This window comes from Pteropus medius, unplaced genomic scaffold, assembly GCF_902729225.1.
Source record: "Pteropus medius unplaced genomic scaffold, Ma_sr-lr_union100, whole genome shotgun sequence".
In the NCBI taxonomy this organism is placed as follows: domain Eukaryota; kingdom Metazoa; phylum Chordata; class Mammalia; order Chiroptera; family Pteropodidae; genus Pteropus; species Pteropus medius.
The window spans coordinates 15,187,675-15,206,081 of NW_024349804.1; the positions used below are offsets into that span (position 1 = coordinate 15,187,675).

The 18,407-nt window shown below is 62.1% G+C and overlaps 1 protein-coding gene across 1 annotated transcript in view; it reads left to right on the forward strand.

Annotated features, from left to right (window-relative positions):
- Nucleotides 1-18,407, forward strand: part of GAK (cyclin G associated kinase) — a 36,912-nt gene that overhangs the window by 14,176 nt on the left and 4,329 nt on the right. Inside the window, 13 exon segments of the mRNA XM_039838369.1 lie at nucleotides 3,636-3,685; nucleotides 4,315-4,463; nucleotides 4,893-5,015; nucleotides 5,884-6,017; nucleotides 8,132-8,326; nucleotides 8,670-8,787; nucleotides 9,061-9,140; nucleotides 13,111-13,304; nucleotides 14,070-14,219; nucleotides 14,315-14,791; nucleotides 15,112-15,294; nucleotides 15,805-15,915; nucleotides 16,990-17,106. Of these exon segments, the coding sequence (XP_039694303.1) occupies nucleotides 3,636-3,685; nucleotides 4,315-4,463; nucleotides 4,893-5,015; nucleotides 5,884-6,017; nucleotides 8,132-8,326; nucleotides 8,670-8,787; nucleotides 9,061-9,140; nucleotides 13,111-13,304; nucleotides 14,070-14,219; nucleotides 14,315-14,791; nucleotides 15,112-15,294; nucleotides 15,805-15,915; nucleotides 16,990-17,106 (2,081 nt within the window).

Below are 18,407 nucleotides of genomic sequence, written 5' to 3' on the forward strand. Positions count from 1 at the left end.
CCCGGTCCGCGCCGCCTCTTCAGCACCAGGCGCCCAGGTCAGAGGCGTCCGTGGCCTGTGGCTGTGGCCATGGCTGTGCACTGCTGGCCACACGCGTGTCCTGTGTGTGTCCTGTGCTCGCCTCTTTCTCTTTTCATATTGGGCTTTGCTTTTCTAATTGACTTTTACGTGTTCTAGGTAGAGATTTATTTTGTGAAGAAAATAAACGTGGCAAAAAAATTTCTCTTTGTGAGTCGTCTTTTTCTTTTGGTTTCGTGCTATGGTGTTTCGCTTGAAGCGTGAGTTTACCCGTAACTTCCTCTGCGTCTTTTGTTTTCTCGTTCGGTAGGTTTCTTCGTGCCCCGTTTTAAATGGTTGCACGTGTTTAGAATACGTTTCAGAGCGGTTAAGTGTGTTTTTAATTTTTTTTTGTACGTGAGGGTCTTTAATCTACGTGGACCTTACTTTGGGGATTTTTCATTGATTCCTGCCTGCTGTCCCCCAACAAGAGTGACCCCTCTCCTGTCAGCCAGCCGAGGCCGCCCGGTCTGACTCCGAGCCCCTCGTCCGTCCTCTGCGCCCGCTTACACCTCGGTGCCTGCGGCCCTCGGCGCGCCGTGCTGTCTGCCGACGGTGCATGCCTCCCTCTTCCCCGCTTCCTCCCTGAGGCGTCGGCCCTTCCGCGCAACTGTTTCTTCAGGTGAATTCTAGAACACGCTTGTCAGGTCGCCTGCCTGGTTACCTAGGATGTTGGAGTCTGTCCATTTTAGGACCGAACTGGGGACAGTTGGTCTCCATGGCGCTGACTGTGGGCTCCAGCAGAGAGATGTCCCCAAGCCCGTGCCCCTTTCCTGCCCTCCCGGGTGCCTGCTGGCGGCCCCTGGGGGGAAGGGGCAGCACAGCCTGCACAGGGTGCCCCTGCTCAGGCCGCGTTGTGTGGGAGGCCCCCATGCCGTCCTGCCCAGCTGCACTCGGAGAAGGCCATGGGGTCAGACCGAAGCGGTGGAGAGAGAGCCCGTATTTGTGTTTGAGAGGACGAATGTTGCAAATGTGGCATTACTCTTTAATCTGCAGATTCGTGATGATACAGATAAAAATCCCAACGTTGTTTCCACGAATTTTGATCTTAAAGTTCATGTTTCCCAGAATCGCCAGTAGCGTTTTCAGAAACGAGCCTAATAGGAGGCGAACCCTGTAATAAGCGTGTCAGTTTCCAGGCATCAGTGTTGTGCGTGAAGAGGTGGGACCGACGAGTGACGCCCACGTGTGTGGCCAGTCACAGACGACACGAGGGGCCAGTCAGTGCACGGTGCTGAGACCGTTAGCACCTGTGGGGAAAGAAAGAATAACAGCCAAATACATCGGTTCCGATGAGGGAAAAGATCTAATTGTGGAAAAAGCCTTTTAAAGGAAAAATTGGTAAGTAGAGAGTAACATTTTCATAACTCTAGAGTGAGGAAAATTTCTTTTTAAGTTTTAATTTTCAGTTGCAGCTGACGTTCAGCGTCGTTGGCGTTAGTTCAGGTGTATGGCATGGTGGACAGTGCGTCTGGTGCCCACCTGGCACCATGTGCGTAGTTGCAGTGCTGTGGATCACATTCCCCGCGCTGTACGTCATGTCCCTGCGGGGGAGATTCCTAAACAAGCCGCGGAGGAAATGATCAATAAATCTAACTAAGAAGCTCTCTGGTCTTCAAAAAAACCTCACATCGGTTTAAAATAACAAAAAGATACAACCCTGATTGGGAGCAAACACGTTCTAACTGTACGAGTCACAGAGGAATAGCATCTGTCACGTGTAGTGAATTATGAATGTTCGTAGGAAAGTGGAACATGCACGAGGCAGGTAACAGGACGACTGAGTAGCCTGTGGAAGGTGCCCGCTTGGCCTCCGTCCCCGGACGTGCCCCAGACTGCCGGCCCCCACGGGGATCGCCGCCTGTCCCGGCCACACCTGCCATGTCTGTCACGTGTTTGTGACTGTTCTCTGTCGCCGCCCCGGCACCCTCCCTGTCTGTCTGCCACGCTTCTGCCTCTCTGGTTGTGAGCGATCATTTCCTGTGATGCTGTTTCCTCCACCCTCTGCACCTCAGTTACGCTTGTCTCTCCCCGTGTCTGTGTCGCCCCGTGGTCTGCAGTGTGCGCTTAGAGCTGACGTGAGTCCACTTTCACACAGCCGCTCTGCTGGTGGGGGTGCCGTAGGGTCACCATGGCAGCCCTGCCTCGGCCCCTGCATCGCAGCCGTCGTCCGTGTCCTCTGCACACGAGCACACGCGTGCAGGACGTGTCGTTGCCATTACTGTTTTGAACAAACTCATCTGTTTGGTCGATTAGGAACAAGAAGTACAAGTTATATTTTGCCTTCGCTTCTTCCTTCCCTGACGCTCTTTTGTTTTTTCACGTGGGTCGGAGTTTCTGACTTGAATCATTTTTTTCCTCTCTAAAGAGCTTTTAACGGTTCTTGCAAGGCAGGTATGCTGGCAGCAAATTTCTTCAGGTTTTGTCTGTCTGAGAAAGTCTTTCTTTTTCTTTCACTTTTGGAGAGTAATTTCACAGGGCACAGAATCCTGCGTTGGTGGTTTTCTTAACACTTTAAACATTAAGCCCGTCCTCTCCGGCCTTGCCCGGCTTCCGGGAAGTCGGTGGGACCCGTCGTGCCTCCGTGGGTGTGGTTCTTCCCCCCGGCTTCTCTCGGGGTCTGGTCTTTATCTTTGATTTTCTGCGGATCGTTGGCGAGGTGCCCAGGCGCAGCATTCCCGGTTTTCGTCCTGCCAGGTGTTCTCGGGTCCCTGGGTCTGTGGTTTGGGAACATTCTCATTCATGAGTGTCCTAAGTACTTCTCCCGTCCGCCGTCCCTGACCCTCTGGCGTCCCCGTTACGTGGTTGTGGCTTCTGCAGTTGTCCCAGAGCCCTTGGCTGCCCCGTCTGGGTTTTCCGCCGGTTCCCTCTGCTTCTCGGTTTCCCGAGGTCCCGCTGGCGCGCCTGCAGCTCGGGGATCCGTCGCGCGTGCCGTCCGCCAAGCCCGTCGCAGGTGTCTTTTCTCGGCTCGCCCGCCTTTCCGCACACGTGGCTCCCGCCATCAGCACGTCAGCTGCAGTCGCTCCACGGTCCTGCCCTGGTGGCTCCAGCATCCCTGCCACATCCGATTCCGTTGCTGGCTCTGTCTGTTCAAACCGTTTCTTGCCTTTCTGTGTGCCTCGTAGATTGTTCGTGATGGTCAGACGCGGTGTGCCGGGTCAGAAATCTCTATCGTACGTTTTTGTTACTGTCCGTCTTCAAAGCCAGCTCCCACTGCCACGCGTCTTTGAAGGGGAAGAGCGCTAAGTTAAAACCCTTCCACTGGGTCCACGCGGATCTAATTTCTCATCACCGTGTGGACGTCAGCTTTACACACGGACTCACGCAGATGTGCACACACACCGACGTGCACAGATGCTACACTCACAGCATGCGAGCCACGTACGTGTGCACGTGAGTATACATGCACACTCACACACACACACACACACACACACACACCCCTCGTGTTCCCCAGGAGCTGCAGCCCGATGCTGACAGCACCCCTTCCACGGCCTCTCCAGGACTCACTGTCATTTAAGATCTTGCTACTGAGCCGTGGAAATTTCCCATAATGACTGAGTGCTTTTTAATTCCAGTTATGCGAAGGGGGATTTGGACATATCCTACATCACATCCAGAATTGCAGGTATGTCAGCCAGCTTTGGTCAGTGCGCTTCCGCGTCTTCCCCGTGCGGAGCTGGGGCCTGGGGTGCTGGCCGTGGGCATAGCCCTTGCTGTGGCGTCAGGTGGGGCGTAAGGGTGTGGCCAGTGGGGAAGGGGAGTGTGCCTCGTGGGCAGCCACACACTTGCCCGAGGTGTGGCCTGGGACATCTGTCCCTGTGTCCAGTGCACCTCCAGGCCCTGTGGTAGACAGTGCCAGTATCAACCCAGTTTCTCCCCTTCTCTGGAACTTTCTGGAACTCTGAGGTCATGAGAGGGATGATGCAAGGTCATGTAAATTTGAAACTTGGGTCTCCAGGCAAAAATCGAAACCACCAGACCCAGACACACAGCCTCTGTGGTTCCCCAGGCCTCTGGCAGACCCTGCTGTCCAGCATCACTGCTGGGGCCGCAGGTGGCCTTCCTCGCGAACGGCTGGCAGGCCGGGGGGGTTCTGCGCTCACCCCCCTCAGCTCCCGCCGCCTGATCAGCCACCCGCGCAGGGGTGCTAGAAGCAGGGCCTGCGCATGGCCAACCACCCAGCCCGTGGCTGCGCAGCCTGCCCTCGCCCCACACAGGTCCCCGCAGGCGGCTGATGCGGGCTGTCTCTTTCAGTGATGTCGTTCCCGGCAGAAGGTGTGGAGTCGGCCATTAAAAACCACATAGAAGACGTGCGGCTGTTTCTGGACGCCAAGCACCCAGGACACTATGCAGTCTACAACCTGTCCCCAAGGACGTACCGGCCTTCCAGGTTCCACAACCGGGTGAGTGGCTGGCCTCGCCCCCCGCAGGACGGCTCCCTTAGGGACCGGTCCTCGCCTTGGCACAGCTGGAGACGGGCTCCCAACCTGCCCCGGGGTTCGGACGGGGCCTCGGGGGCTCGGGTCCGCGGGCAGTGCGTGGCGGGTGGGTCTCTAGGAAATCAGGTGGGTCGAGTCAGGTCGGCTGAGTGTTGCCTCCCCGCTGCTCGCCTGTCAGAGGGCCTGGGGCCCCGCGGTTCTCCTGGTAAAGGAACCTTCGGGACGCAGACGCTGTCACAGCTGGCCCCGAGCCTCGAGCGGGCCGGCTCCAAGCACTCGTCACCAAAGCTGCGGCTGCCTGGCACGCGTCCTTGGCACAGGGGCGGGAGCCTGTGGGCAGGGTGGGGGACGCATGTGTGCGGAGTCCCCGCCGAGCCCAGCCCTGCCCCGCAGGTCTCCGAGTGTGGCTGGGCAGCGCGGCGGGCGCCGGACCTCCACCGCCTGTACAGCCTCTGCAGGAGTATGCACGCGTGGCTGCGGCGGGACCCGAGGAATGTGTGCGTGGTGCACTGCGCGGTGAGTGCCAGGCCCGCGGTCCCGCCCTGCGCCCGGGCACGCTGTGGAGCAGGGAGCGCAAAGGGGGAGGCTCCCGGCCAGCCGAGGGGACGAGGACAGAAACGGGCTGTGCATCCCGTGGTGATGGTGTTGCTAGGGGGCCCGTGGTGCCCGCGTGCCAGCTGCAGGCTGCAGCGCTGGCCTCCTGAGGACCGGGGGCCGGCGCAGGGCCCACCCTGGCATCTGCAGCCAGCAGCCCCGGGCCTACGTGTCCCAGCAGGGCTGGCGCCTGGCCTTGTGGGATCCGCCCTCGTCAGGCAGTGCGAACACTGCACTCTCTGGGCACCCCTGGGTCCCCACAGGGAAGACCACCCACACGGGTGGCAGCAGCTTCTCTCTTTGGAACGCGGGACCCCCACACGGCATTCTTCTGTCTCCCGGTGGGAGTCTCGGGGGCGGCACTGGGGCCAGTCCGCCTTGCAGGACGCGGCTTTGCCCCGCTTGCTGGGGCTGAGCACCAGCCTCTCTCCAGTCCCCAGCTGCACAGCAGGGCTCAGGCGTGTGGGCGTCACAGTGGCACCCACCAAACACACGCATGAAGGTTAGCACCACCGTGCTGTGACCAAAGCCACCCCAGCAGTGACAATGAGGGTTCAGTCGGGGTGAGCGTGAGGCCCAGGTGGACAGTGAGTGTGAGCAGTGTCCAGCTGGAGAAGCTGGCCGTCTTGTGCGTTTTGGACTGGGTTGGTACGTCACTGGGTGCATTGCCATAAGTTCCAGAATGTGTCGCACAGAGGCAGGGCCCTACTGTCCCCAAGGGAGGCGGGCGATCAGGAAGCCTGCGGTCCCCATGTGCAGCGTGTGGATTGCCCCGTGCCGTCTGTTCTAGGACGGGAGAGCCGCGTCGGCGGTGGCCGTCTGCTCCTTCCTGTGCTTCTGCCGGCTCTTCAGCACTGCGGAGGCCGCGGTCTACATGTTCAGCATGAAGCGCTGCCCGCCGGGCATTTGGCCGTCTCACAAAAGGTACCGTGCCTGCCGCCCGGGGGACGTTGGGTGAGGCGTGCACCTTGAGCGATGGGCCTGGTTTCGTAGGGTGTGGGCTGCTGTGTGGAGCCGGCCTGGCGACTGTGGCCCCGTCCCGCAGCCTGCTGTGCTGGTGAGGACCTGGGCCGACTGGTCGGGGCGGGCCAGAGTCAGTGCTGTGGGGCCCCGAGCCCATTGGGGAGCACCTCCGTCCAGGTCCTGGCACCGGCGCTGCGGCAGGTGTGACTGTGAGGCCTGGGAGCCGGGCGTGGCCACTCACTGGGCAACAGGCAGTGCCGCTGACGCCATCTCTGTGCGTGCTACTCCCAGGAGCCCCGCTGTGGGCTCGGTGTTGTCTTCAGTCGGGTGACATCTGTCCACTGCGATGCCACGTAACAGTGACGTCGCCGTCTTTGCCGCGAGGCCGTGTTGTTCCAGGCTTCTGTGAGATACTGGCAGTTTTGTGCTGCTCTGCGTCACCTGACAACTTGAAGGAAGTGGGTTCTCAAGGCTGCTGCTCCTTCCCCGAGGTCACACCCTTCCGACCAGGTGGCTTCTCATGTCACTTCCCGCTGGACACACTCGCCGCAGTGGGGGTGGCCATTTTGATGCTCGGGTCTGAATCAGCTCCCATTCCGGCCCCGCCGCCTCACGCCTGTGGCCAACAAGGGGTCCTCACAGGCCATTCCTCCTTCCTCGGATGGTGGCACAGCTTGTGGACAGTGGGGTAGGGAGGATAAATGCCCTTCCTGCTTGCGAGGCCACCTCGCTGCCTGGGGACCAGGTGCGGTGCAGTGTCATGTCCCTCGGCCACCCAGGGAGCCAGCCACACAGCTGTGTCTCCTGTCACTCATGTAGAAAGACTGAAGAGCAGGGCCTGGGCCACCAAGCAAAATGACGGACCACTGACCCTTTAAACACGTCAGCCTAGAAACCATTTTTTCTCCCGTATTCCGAATCCATTTGGGTCCCCGAGTCGTGTCTGTGGAGCAGCCGCTCCCATCTGGGGGCAGAGCCAAGAAGAGGGTTGTTAGCTGTGCTGCGTGAGGCCCTGGGTCCCCACCCATACCCCAGGCTGCCTCCTGGGAGCCGTGCAGGTGTGTGGAGCCCCTTCCCACCCTAACTGCTTAGCGAGTAGCGGGACCAGCATTAGGCTTGTGACTCTTCAGAGCATCCGGCCCAGGATCTGCGGAGTGGCCGGCACTCCTGGGGAGTGGCAGACATCGCCAGCAGGGAGCCCAGTGGGTGGAGTTAGCGGGCGTGTGGAGCCGCGAGGCTGGGGGGTTGGAGTTGGCTGTCTTGAGTCTCCACCGGGTAGTCACAGAGCAGGTGCAGACAGAGCTGGGGCCCAAGGGTGCCTCCCCGTGGGATGAGCGTGGTCAGAGCACTCAAGACCTAGACTCCCCTGCAAGAGCTGGAGATGCTCACGGAACAGGCGGGGAATGGCGAGGGAGTCACATGGGGAGGCCAGGCGTGAGGAGGGACCTGTGAGAGGCGCCCCCCTGCTGGGCCGCCTCACGGAAAAGTGAAGAAAGTCGCCGAGATCTCCCCAAGTCAGGGACAGCAGCAAACCTCAGACAGAGAACACCCAGCAGGGTCAGAAACGCCCAGGAAGCCCCCCGCAGCACTCCCGACCTGCAGCAGAGAGGGGGATGCCTTCCTTTCAGGCGCACGGTGTACAGTGAGCAAGGTCGTGTTCTGGGCCGTTACAGGGCCACAAACTAAAAGCAGAAACCATACAGAACATGTCCACAGGCTGAGGTGGAGCGAAACCAGAGGTCAGTAACAGAAAGGGCTGGAAAGATCCCTGAGTGTTTTCTGAGTTCGCACACAGCCTCCTTTCAAACAGCCCGAGTCAAGGAGGGAGTCGGAAGGGAAGCACGAAGACATTTCTAACTGAGCGGAAACGCTGGTGTCAGACTCGGGACGTGGAGTTAGGACGTTGCCTCATGGGCAGTCGACAGCGTTAAAACTTATTTGGTCGAGAAAAGATTGTGTGTGCCGACGGGGGCACAAAGCACGCCTGCACCGTGGTGTGTGCAGAGAGCACGCGTGTGAGGTGTGTGGGCTGCACGAAGTATGTGTGTGATAGGCCGTGCCTCCTGCTCCTGCAGGTACATCGAGTACATGTGTGACATGGTGGCGGAGGAGCCCATCACGCCCCACAGCAAGCCAATCCTGGTGCGGGCCATCGTCATGACGCCCGTGCCGCTGTTCAACAAGCAGAGAAGCGGCTGCAGGCCCTTCTGCGAGGTCTACGTGGGGGACGAGCGTGTGGCCACCACATCCCAGGAGTACGACAGGATGAGGTGAGTTCAGACGTAGGGCCAGCCTTCCCCCAGGCTCGCCATGTTAGTGTTGTCCGTACTCTGGAAGGCCGGAGGGGAATGTCACTGGAGGCGTCCACCTCGGGTCCGGCCCATGAGCAGCAAGCAGCTTCGCAGGCTGTTCCCAGATGGCAGGTGGGAGGTCCCGTGATGTCAGGCTGAGGGGCGGCTTCTGAGAGGTCATTTCTTGCCTGCCCCCACCCCCCCACATCTCCGAGATAGTTCGGTAGCAAAACCAGCAAGATCAGAACACGTGGATTTCGGCGTTGGTGAGCTCGAGGCTTGCTCTTTGAGACAATCTCTCAGCTCTCATTCTGTTCTCAAGGGATTTTAAAATCGAGGATGGCAGAGCGGTCATTCCCCTGGGCACAACTGTCCAAGGGGACGTGCTGATCGTGATATACCACGCGCGGTCCACCCTGGGCGGCAGGCTGCAGGCCAAGGTGAGCAGCTCGTGGGCTGGGCCTCTTGCGGGGGTCCCGTGGCTGCATACCTTGTCCCCACCTTGTCCCCGCCTCCTGTGCAAACCCCGAGGTTTCCCCATCACGGGATGGCTGTCTGCGTGGGGGGTCTGGGAGCTCTCCACCCCGACCCTGAGAGGCCTCTTGTTGGAGAGCTGCCATCCCACTGCCGTGTGTCCGAGGCTCTCAGAGTTTGGTGACTGTTTCTCAGTGTGACGCGGGGCTCTGGGTGTCACCCGTTTGCTCTCTCTGCAGATGGCATCCATGAAGATGTTCCAGGTCCAGTTCCACACGGGATTTGTGCCTCGGAACGCTGCCACTGTGAAGTTTGCCAAGTGTGTTGGTGTCGCACCATGGGGGTCCGGGCGGGCGGAGCATGCCGCGTGCTGACGTGCACAATGCTGTTGACGGTGGCGGGTGTCCGCATGCGGCTAGGCTGGGCTTCCACCCCGGGTCTGCCCACAGAGCCTCATTCGCTTCAGGACCCCTCGCTGCGGCCGCCTATGCCTCGCCTCGTTAGAGGCCCTCTGCTCACATGTGCGAGGTGGCAGTAGACAGGGCGCTCGCTGCCTGGCACCTCTGGTCGGCACCTGTGGCGTCGCCGTGCTCTGCTGGGTGGGGCTGGGAGGTGCCTGGGGGGGCGTGGTCGGGCATTAGAGGCAGAGGTGGCTGCAGCTGAGGAGCAGCGGTCCCGCCCGGCACTCCTGGTTCACCGCGCGCTCCGGTCATGCCGACCTGTGAGGACGGCAGCTGTTGGCCTCACGGTGCGCACCTGGCCCTCGGCGCACGGCGGGCGCGGTCCGCTGGCCTTTCAGACGGAGGTGCTGGGGCTCGGCCGCTGGCCCAGTGCGGCCTGAGCTCGGCAGGACGGTTTCCGCGTGCGAGGTCTTCGCACCTGCCGGCTGCTCCTTCTGCTCGGTCTCACATGCACTTGCTCACGCTCGCGGGGGACACCCAGACTCAGGTGTGTTCCAGTGGGGGGCTCAGAGTCGGCTGCCCACAGGTCCCCAGCCTGCACCCTCTGCAGACAAGATTGCTCTTCCGAGTGTTTTTTATTTCCTCGTCTATTGTCTTTCTCATGTTGGTGCTTAAAAAAAATTGTAACACGCCAGTGTGGGAAGACGCTACAGAGACAGCAGGTGTCGGAACTTCAGCGTTCCCGGGTCGTTTCTTTCGTTTGAATGGAAATAACCCCGAGCTTCAGTGGTTTTTAGCCTCAGCGGGCGTACGTAAAACCATTTGTCACCGGAGACCAGGAGGCAGAAGTGGACTCAGCAGACAGGGGCTCCCGACAACTGAACGCTGTGTCTGGGGCGGGGGGAGATGGGGCTTCCACTGGGCTCCGCACTGCACGAGAGGCGGCGGGCGTGGGCCCCGGGCCTCAGGTGAAGAGCTCGGCCCGTGCGTTCATAGCAGAGTAGACCCCCCGGAATGTAGAATTCACGAGTTCAAAGCAGATCCCTTCAGGCTGAGGGAAACTAATGGAGGTAGAGAAAAGGCCGTGAGAGGTATCGGGGTCTGTGATCAGGTCTGCACGCTCTTACTGGAGTCTCAGGGGAAGAAAACAGAAACGACGTTTGAGAATGTTTACTGGGGAATGTTTTCTTAAACTGATGACTGCCATCAAACTGTAGTCTCCAAGCCGTCTTCACAAGGAGGGACCTTCGTGGGCGGACAGACCCCCTGCCAAGCGCGTCACGGTGCGGTTGCTGAAAACCTGAGCCGGAGTTCCGAGCCCCCGGCCTCCAGGTAGCGAGACCGACGGCTGCCCTGCCATGAGCCGGCGGGAGCCAGGCGTCCCTGGGGATGCCTTTGAAAGAGCTTAAAGACGAAAGTGGCCGACCTGGAGTTCTGTCTCCAGTGCAGTGTCCTTCAGAGTGGACGTCAGTCACAGGTGTTTCCGGGCCGACGAGACGGTGTTCAGACGCGACGCACGTCCAGCGTCTCAGGAGTGACGAGGCAGCCGATTAGTAGTGGGGTCACTTCACCAGCGAGACCCCAGTGGTCGTGAGCACAGGGGAGGCGCAGGTCAGACCATGTGCACCCTGACTAGAGGGGCCGAGACAGAGCCGCCGAGCAGGTCGCCGGCATGGGGTGGAGTCGGGAGACGCTGGCACTGTGTCCCCGAGTGCGGCCTTCCGCTGCCTTTCGTTGTGTGACTGGCACACGAGCTCCTGGCGCACAGCGCCATGACTCGATGTACGTGCACGTTGACGTGAGCCCGCAAGTTCAGTCACCATGCAGGCCGATCTCTCCTTGTGACGGGAACGTCGGAGGTTCCGACACACGCTTGAACCGTGTAGCACAGGATTGTGACTGTGGTCACCGTGCTGCGCCTGGCAGCTCGGTTCCTCACAGCCCAGTGTGGCCGCCGGGTGGTGATGAGCTGGCCCACACATGGCGGCGGCACTGCTCAAGCCAGCCCCGTGCAGAGCAGCTTACAGGCTGCTGGACCCTATCAGCTCAGGCCTCACATGGGCCGTGGACAGCCGAGCACCGGCTGCCCGGGGACGTGGCTTGGAGAGGCACAGGGACCTTCCTGGGTTGAGAAGGGACTGTTTTCTTAACATACTGGTCACACAGTTCGGGAACATGCTAAAGTGCCTTCGGGTTTGTCGCCACCCTGCGAGTGACGCCTCCAGCAGTGGGTCGGTCAAGGAGGGGGCTGCCGGGTGGCCCTGCCGGTGTGGGAACGTGCTGTCCACGTGCGGGGTCCCTTGTGCAGAGAGGGTCTGGGAACGGGACAGCGAGAGGGATCTGGGATGACGTGAGTGGGATGGGCTGTCAGGTGAACCCAGGTGGGTCTGCCCCCCGTGGGGCGTCCTGTGACTGAAGGTGAGTCCCCCGGGCGTGTCTGTGGGCCAGGCTGCAGTCTGGAACACAGATCAGCACTGGGCCCTGCACCCTCTGAGACCCAGGGCCCGTGGGGGCTGCTCCCGTACCTGCTCACAAACCCCATTGTGCCCTCACCGGCCTGCCAGGTGAGCGGGCGGGCCATCCCGGGGCAGTCTCTGGGGGCCGGCAGGCAGGGGAGGTGGGATGGGTGGTGACCTGCGCAGTGCCCGGAGCTGAGCCCGCAGAGGTCATGTGCTCCTCTGCGGGGACCCCGCCGCGCCCCCTCCGCCTGTGCTGCCTGGCCTCCCCTCCTGTGGGCGGGCGTCGGGCCTTCCCTGGTCCTTGCCAGCCGCTGAACTCCTGCTGTGCCAGCGCCACCGTCTCTGGGCTCCCGGCTTGCCGTCCCTGCTTCAGCTGCTCCTGACTGTTTGAGGGGCCACCTGTGTCGTCCCGCTGGTGCCCGGCCTACAAGGGAGGTGGCCGTGGTGGCCTCTGGGCCGGGAGGGAGCAGGCGGGGACACCACAGCCTAGGAGGAGAGGCGGGCGTGTGCACAGCGGCTGCTCTCTGCCGCGTTGTCCCTGCCTGCACAGGCGGCTGTGTCTTTGCAGGAATGGGAGGGTCGAAACCGCGGGACGTCACCCAGTGGGGCCGCGCGTGCTCACCAAGTTTATTTGGTCGAGTCCAGAGAAGTGAGAGTCAGAGTCTGCTGTGGCTTTGCCACCTCGCCTGACGGCTGTCACCCTGGCGGGCGTGGTCGGTCTGGGCCACGGGCGCCCCATGGGCGTGGCAGAGGGCAGTGGGGGCCCCCGTCAACACCCGGGTCTCAGGACCCGCCGCGTCTTCATGTCTCCCTCGTCGCTCCACGGTTTCGATGCACACGAGACGAGCTCGCAGGTGTGGGTGGCGCAGGGTGCGGGGGACACGGCGGCCTGCAGCCTATCGGGGGGGCTGGGCCTGTCAACGCAGCGTGTGAGTCACTGGGGGTGGCCTCGGGATGTGTGGCCCACTGGGATCCCCGGAGGGGCATAGGGCCATTGAGTCAGGACAGTCCAGTGAAGTGGCAGCCGAGGTCGCCACTGCAGGTCACCTTGGGCACTGCCACGGGGAGCACTCGGGGACCGGCCTTCCAGGAGCTTGCCTCGTCCCCGTCCCCAGCCCGGCAGGGGCAGGCGGGTGCTGCCCTCTGGCCCTCAGCAAGCGCACTGCCCGCGCCTGCTGGCGTCTGGTCTCCTGTTGCCGGCCCTCGGTCTCGGGGGTCATTGGGACAGCATCTTCATGGAGACACGCTGAGCTCCCAGGGCGGGCCCCGCGGTGCGTGCGCCCAGCGCACACAGACCAGAGTGAGGCGCAGAGGCCATCCTGCGCCTGGACAGCACTCGGCGCTGCTCTGTGCTCTTTTCTGGTCGACGCGGGGTGACCTGTGAAGTGTGTCACAGCCCTTCCTGACTGGCACGTGGCCTCCACTGCAGGTATGACCTGGACGCATGTGACATTCAGGAGAAGTACCCGGATTTGTTCCAAGTGAACCTGGAAGTGGAGGTGGAGCCCAGAGACAGGCCCGGCCGGGAGGCTCCACCCTGGGAGAGCACGAGCATGCGGGGGTTGAACCCCAAAATACTGTTTTCCAGCCGGGACGAGCAGCAGGACATCCTGTCGAAATTTGGTGAGACCCTTGTTTTCTGAACACACTGGTGGCCGCTGGGGTCACGCCGAGCGTGGGGCCAGGCGCTCGGGCCAGACACACACCTGCTGGTCTCTTCGGCCCATGCGTGTCACAGGCAGGCGGGGCCTGCGAGGGGCCGGGCGGGGGCCGGCGGGGCCTGGCTTGCTGGACGCGCGCCCACTTCAGACGTGACCTGGAGGTTGAGGCTTCACTCTGGCCCGGCGGGGCCACGAGACCACCAGCGCTGCAGGCGTGTGTTTCTTGACCCCTCGGTCAGTTCGGTCATCCTGTTCAGACACACACAAGTCGCAGGAGAGGGTGCCGGCCACGGGGCTGTCCTTCCCTCTGCGGCCACATCAGCTCTCCTCGTTCTGGGTTTGCAGTTTTTACGTTTCCTATGTGACGACAGCTAAGTATCCTTGAAAACCGCGTGTGTGAGCACGTGTGCGTACACGTGTCGCACTGTGTGCACACTGGTGTGCACGTATGTGTGCTGTGTGCATTGGCGTGTGTGCGTGTGCATGGGTGTGCTGTGTGTGTGCACATGTATGCTGTACCTGTGCTGTGTGTGTGCTGGTGGTATGTACCGGTGTGCACGTGTGTGTGCAGTGCATGTGCACGCATGGCCCGGGGCAGCTCTGAGCACACTCAGCTCTGCACGCAGGCCGGTCCCCGGTGCTGTCAGTGCAGGCTCTCTGTGGCCTGGGCTGCAGCGGGTGTCGCCCCGGTCAGGCGGCCGGGCCTGACACCCCGTCACCCTGGCAGGGAAGCCGGAGCTCCCCCGGCAGCCGGGCTCCACCGCTCAGTACGACGCCGAGATAGGGTCTCCCGACACAGAGCCCACGGAGCCAGAGTCCCCGCAGACCGGCAGCAGCACGGACACCAACCACTTCCTTCACACACTGGACTGGCACGGTAGGCGCCGGCGGCTGTGGGGACGCGGGCCCCGTGCCCCGGCCCTGACTGTGTCCCCTGCCGTCCAGCCGCCTCAGTGTGCCATTTCTTTTCAGAGGACAAAGACTCAGAGACGGACCTAGAAAGTAACTTTGTCAAGGAGATGCCATCAGCCCCGGCTGAGGACGGAGGTGACAGTGAGCCGTCTGACGAGGACGCAGCAACGTTCTCGGCTGAGAGCAGGGACACGGCTGACGAGGACACGCCAGGCCCAGCAGCAAGGGTGCCAGAGCGCGCCTTGGTGTTTGACACGAACACGCCGGCCTCACCACAGGAGCCCGCGGTGCCGGGGGACGGCGTCGACCTGCTGGGGCTGCACTCGGACGCAGGCCCGGCGCCCCCTGCATCGGCCTCCGGGGGCCCCCCCAGCAATGCCGACCTGCTCAGCTCCCTCTTGGGGACCCCTGAGGCTGCTCCAGAGGCCTCCCCAGGCGACCTCCTCGGTGGCGAGGAGCCCCTGCTCTTCACAAGCCCAGCCCCTCCCCCAGGCACGCGGAGCATGCCTCGCGACGGACCCGGCCCCATGCCTGCCAGTACGTGTGCTCTGCTGCCCCCTCTGTGGGGCTTCTCCATGGGGCCGCGAGCCAGCACCTTCTGGGAGGGGCTCGTGAGAGCGACGCTGTGTGGTGGTACCCCGCCCCTCGTGCCCCACCCCCCCCACCGCACTCGTGTCCTAGGACCTGCCAATCCTTCCCTCCTGGGGCCGCTGTGTCCGTGGGAAGTCGGGGCTGAGGGTGTGCCTGTCGTCACAGTGCCATCCAGGCGTGTCTCATTGTGCGCACAGTGGCGGCTGATGCTGGGCTCAGGCGTCATCACCACACTAGTCAGCACCTTATCTCCACCTGCTTCTTAGGTGTCTCAACCGCCGACCCATTTGACTCTCTCCTGCTGACCTCCGACCTGGACGCCCCAGCCCAGCCCCAGCCGGACCTCTTCTGCGAATTTCTCAACGCGGACCCTCCTGCCCCACCCGCTTCCTTCCCCTCCGCCCACAGCGCCCCGCCCCCGGCCTGCAGCGCCGACTTTCTGCAGCTGGGTGAGTGGTCACCGCTGCAGCCCTGGGCTGACCCAGCATGGCTGCCGGTCCTCCGTCCCCAGGAAGATGTAATGGGCTGGCGTCCACCCCAAGTCCTCTTCTCTGGGGGCGTAGAAGGCAGGTTGTGGGGGTGCTGGCGTGCAGCCACAGGCGAGCGTGTCACCAACCAGCGGCGGGGAGCAGGGGAGGACTTTGAGGACCTGTTAGATGAGTAACGTGCAGCATTGCCCGGGGAGCATGTCCACTTGGACATGACGTGTCCTCGGCCCAGGAGGAAGAGGGAGGCTGGCAGGAGCTGGTGGAGCCCCTTGCTCAGCGCAGTCTCCCATGGGCCGTGGCGGCCCCACAGGCCCGTGAGCACAGCCTCGCCCGGGGCCCGCTCGGCCGGCACTGCCTCTGGCCAGCTGCACCAGCGAGCTGTCTGCAGCTGTCCGTAGTTTAGGTGGAGCTTGTGGTTGACAGGTCCCCACAGGGCCCCCAGGGGACAGACCGCACACTACTTTCTTCCAGGGGACGTACCAGCAGAGCTCAGCAAGGTGACAGCCTCGGCCAGCCACCCAGACCTGCTGGGAGGGTGGGATGCGTGGGCCGAGGCGGCAGCTCCCACACCAGCTGCAGAAGGTAGGACGCGGGCCCTGGAGGCCAGTTCCCCTGCAAAGTGCCCGCCGGGCCTGGTGCCTTTCTCCGCTTCACTGCCATGTAGCCCTGGACCCCCCAGAAAGGGCGAAGGGTGGGAGCCGCAGCGGGACCTGGTGCCTGCACCCTGCTCAGGCCGCCCCAAGCGCACACAGGTGTGGGTCTGCAGCACCCTGAGGGCAGCGCAGCTCCGCGTCTCCGTGCCCGTCCCTTCCTCGTCTCCCATGCGTGTGCGCGTGACGCCATCCCATGCCACACGCGCCCCTTCCTGCCAGTGTTTTCACCCTGGCACTGCTTACTGTTTTCCCGTGTCCTGTGGGTACTGTGCCCCCTGAAGGACCCCTGGGAGACTGCGGACTGTCCTTGGGGTCTGTGCTGTGGTCAGCTTTTCAGGGCAACACCCTGGCCATGGGGACACGGAGCTGTGCTGTGCTTCACTCTGTGGACACCTCCAAATGCCCCTCCAAGTGCCTTTTATTAGTTTATCTGCCGGGGGCAGTTCTGAGGCTTAGTTTCTCACCAAAGTTGGACGATGACTCTGGAGATGTTTTGCCTGTTTGACAGGCTGTCAGTTATTTTAATTTGCATTTCTTTGTCATAAATGAGGTTGATTGTCTTGTACATTTTGAGTTGTTTGCATTTTCTTTTGAGAACTATTTTGTGTTCTTTGACCGTCGTTTTGCATAGGAGGTTCATCCTGTGCCTGTTAATTTATGAGTGGTCTGTCTGTGTGCATAGGCGCCGTGTCGTAACTCACTATCAGGCGGCTGTACAGTAACTCACTCAGATGTTCCATGTTTTGTTCCCACAAGACGCAAACTGGCTGCGATAAAACACTGTAGAGCGTGTCTGCGCCTGGGCTCCGGGGGGGCCTCCACCATGTCCGAGTGACCCGCCTGGGCTCCCGCACACTGCCGGGCTGGCCTTGCGGGGCAGGGGGGCGGCGCATGGCTGCTGGAGCTGGCGCAGACGCTCCTGTGCCAACGCGGGCCGGGCTGGGCCCCTGGGAGCACAGGGCAGGGCAGCAGCTCTCTGCCTCACACCCTCGCCCTTCTGCAGGCCCCTTCTTCTCTCCCGGAGGCCAACCGGCCCCTGCCGGCCCCCCAGCCAGCCAGACCAAGCCTCAGAGCCTGGACCCGTTTGCAGACCTCGGCGACCTCAGTACCAGCCTCCAAGGTAAGGTGCAGGATGTAGTGGGTCACACAGAGTGCCGGGATGCTTGTGGGAGTGTTCGGTTGTCTGACCTCTGTCCCTGCTCCCTCGCCAGACTCAGGTGCCTTAGACAGGCCCTCACCTCCGCCGCTGAGACCCCGGCCACAGTGACAGCAGGGGCTCCTAACCCAGCTGGCACCATTGCAGACCGGCACCGGGCCTGCTCCTGGTCCTGGTTGCATCGCGGTGTGCGTGGGGCTGTCTGGGGAGCCGGGACTGAGCGGGGGGCCCAGCATCTTAGCCTTGACTTCCTTGGAACTGATCCAGTGCCCTAGGGACACTGGCTCTGGGGGCCCCTCCAGCTCTTTCAGAAACATGTGGGGTGCGAGTCCTTCAGAGGCCGTGAGTCAGGGCCTCGTCCTTGGTGGCTGGGTAGCATGTCACATTCCTGGTTGATACCACGTCTCCTCAGAATGCTTGTTGCTCGGGGCAGTCAGCATCTGGCCCTTGGGTGGCGTCTACCGCGGGAACATGGCGCCCAGCAAGCCCTCGGCGCTGCCTGCTGCCTGCCTGACACCATCTCGCCCTCTGCATGCCCCTGGGTGGTGCAGCGGGGTCCCCCGGGCAGCCTCCTCCCTAATCTCCAGCTGCAAGGGCTCCTGCCACCACCTGCTGGGTCCCGAGGGCTTGTTCTTTGAGGAGCCCTTTCCGAATAGTGGTTTCCTGGCATTTTGGGGGGCAGTGTGTCTCGGAGGGTTCCTGGGAGTTGGGTTTGTGCTTGGCGTTCTGCCCCTGCACAGCCTCTGCCGCAGGCCGTCTGAGCGTGAGGCAGGGCTGCCTGGAGCCTCCCGGGCGCTGCCTGGGCTGTCGGCTCCAGGTCTGGTGGGCAGGGCTTCTCAGGACAGAGCCCGCCCTCAGGTCTGCACTGTGGCCCGAGAGCCTCCGTCAGCCCTGGGGACGCAGAATCTCAAATAAGATGACAGGACTGAGAGGAGAAAGACATACATTTGGAGACCTCATCGTACGACACAGTAGCTGGCTGCAAGCATGAGAGGAGCCGCCTGCACTGCAGCTGAGGAGCACGTGGCACACACAGGACTCGTCACCATGCAAGGAGCACGTCCCCTCACACACGTGTGGGACCCTCACCAGGAAAGCTTGTGTCCTGGGCGCTAAGCAGAGGCACGTTTGGAGGGATCGGAGCCACGTGAACTGTCACCCCGCTGACCATGAAGACTCAAACCAGAAGTCAGAAACGGCGGTCAGCCGCTTACGGACTGAGCAGCACTCCTCAGAGTGACATGGGTGATCTGGGAAGTCTCGGG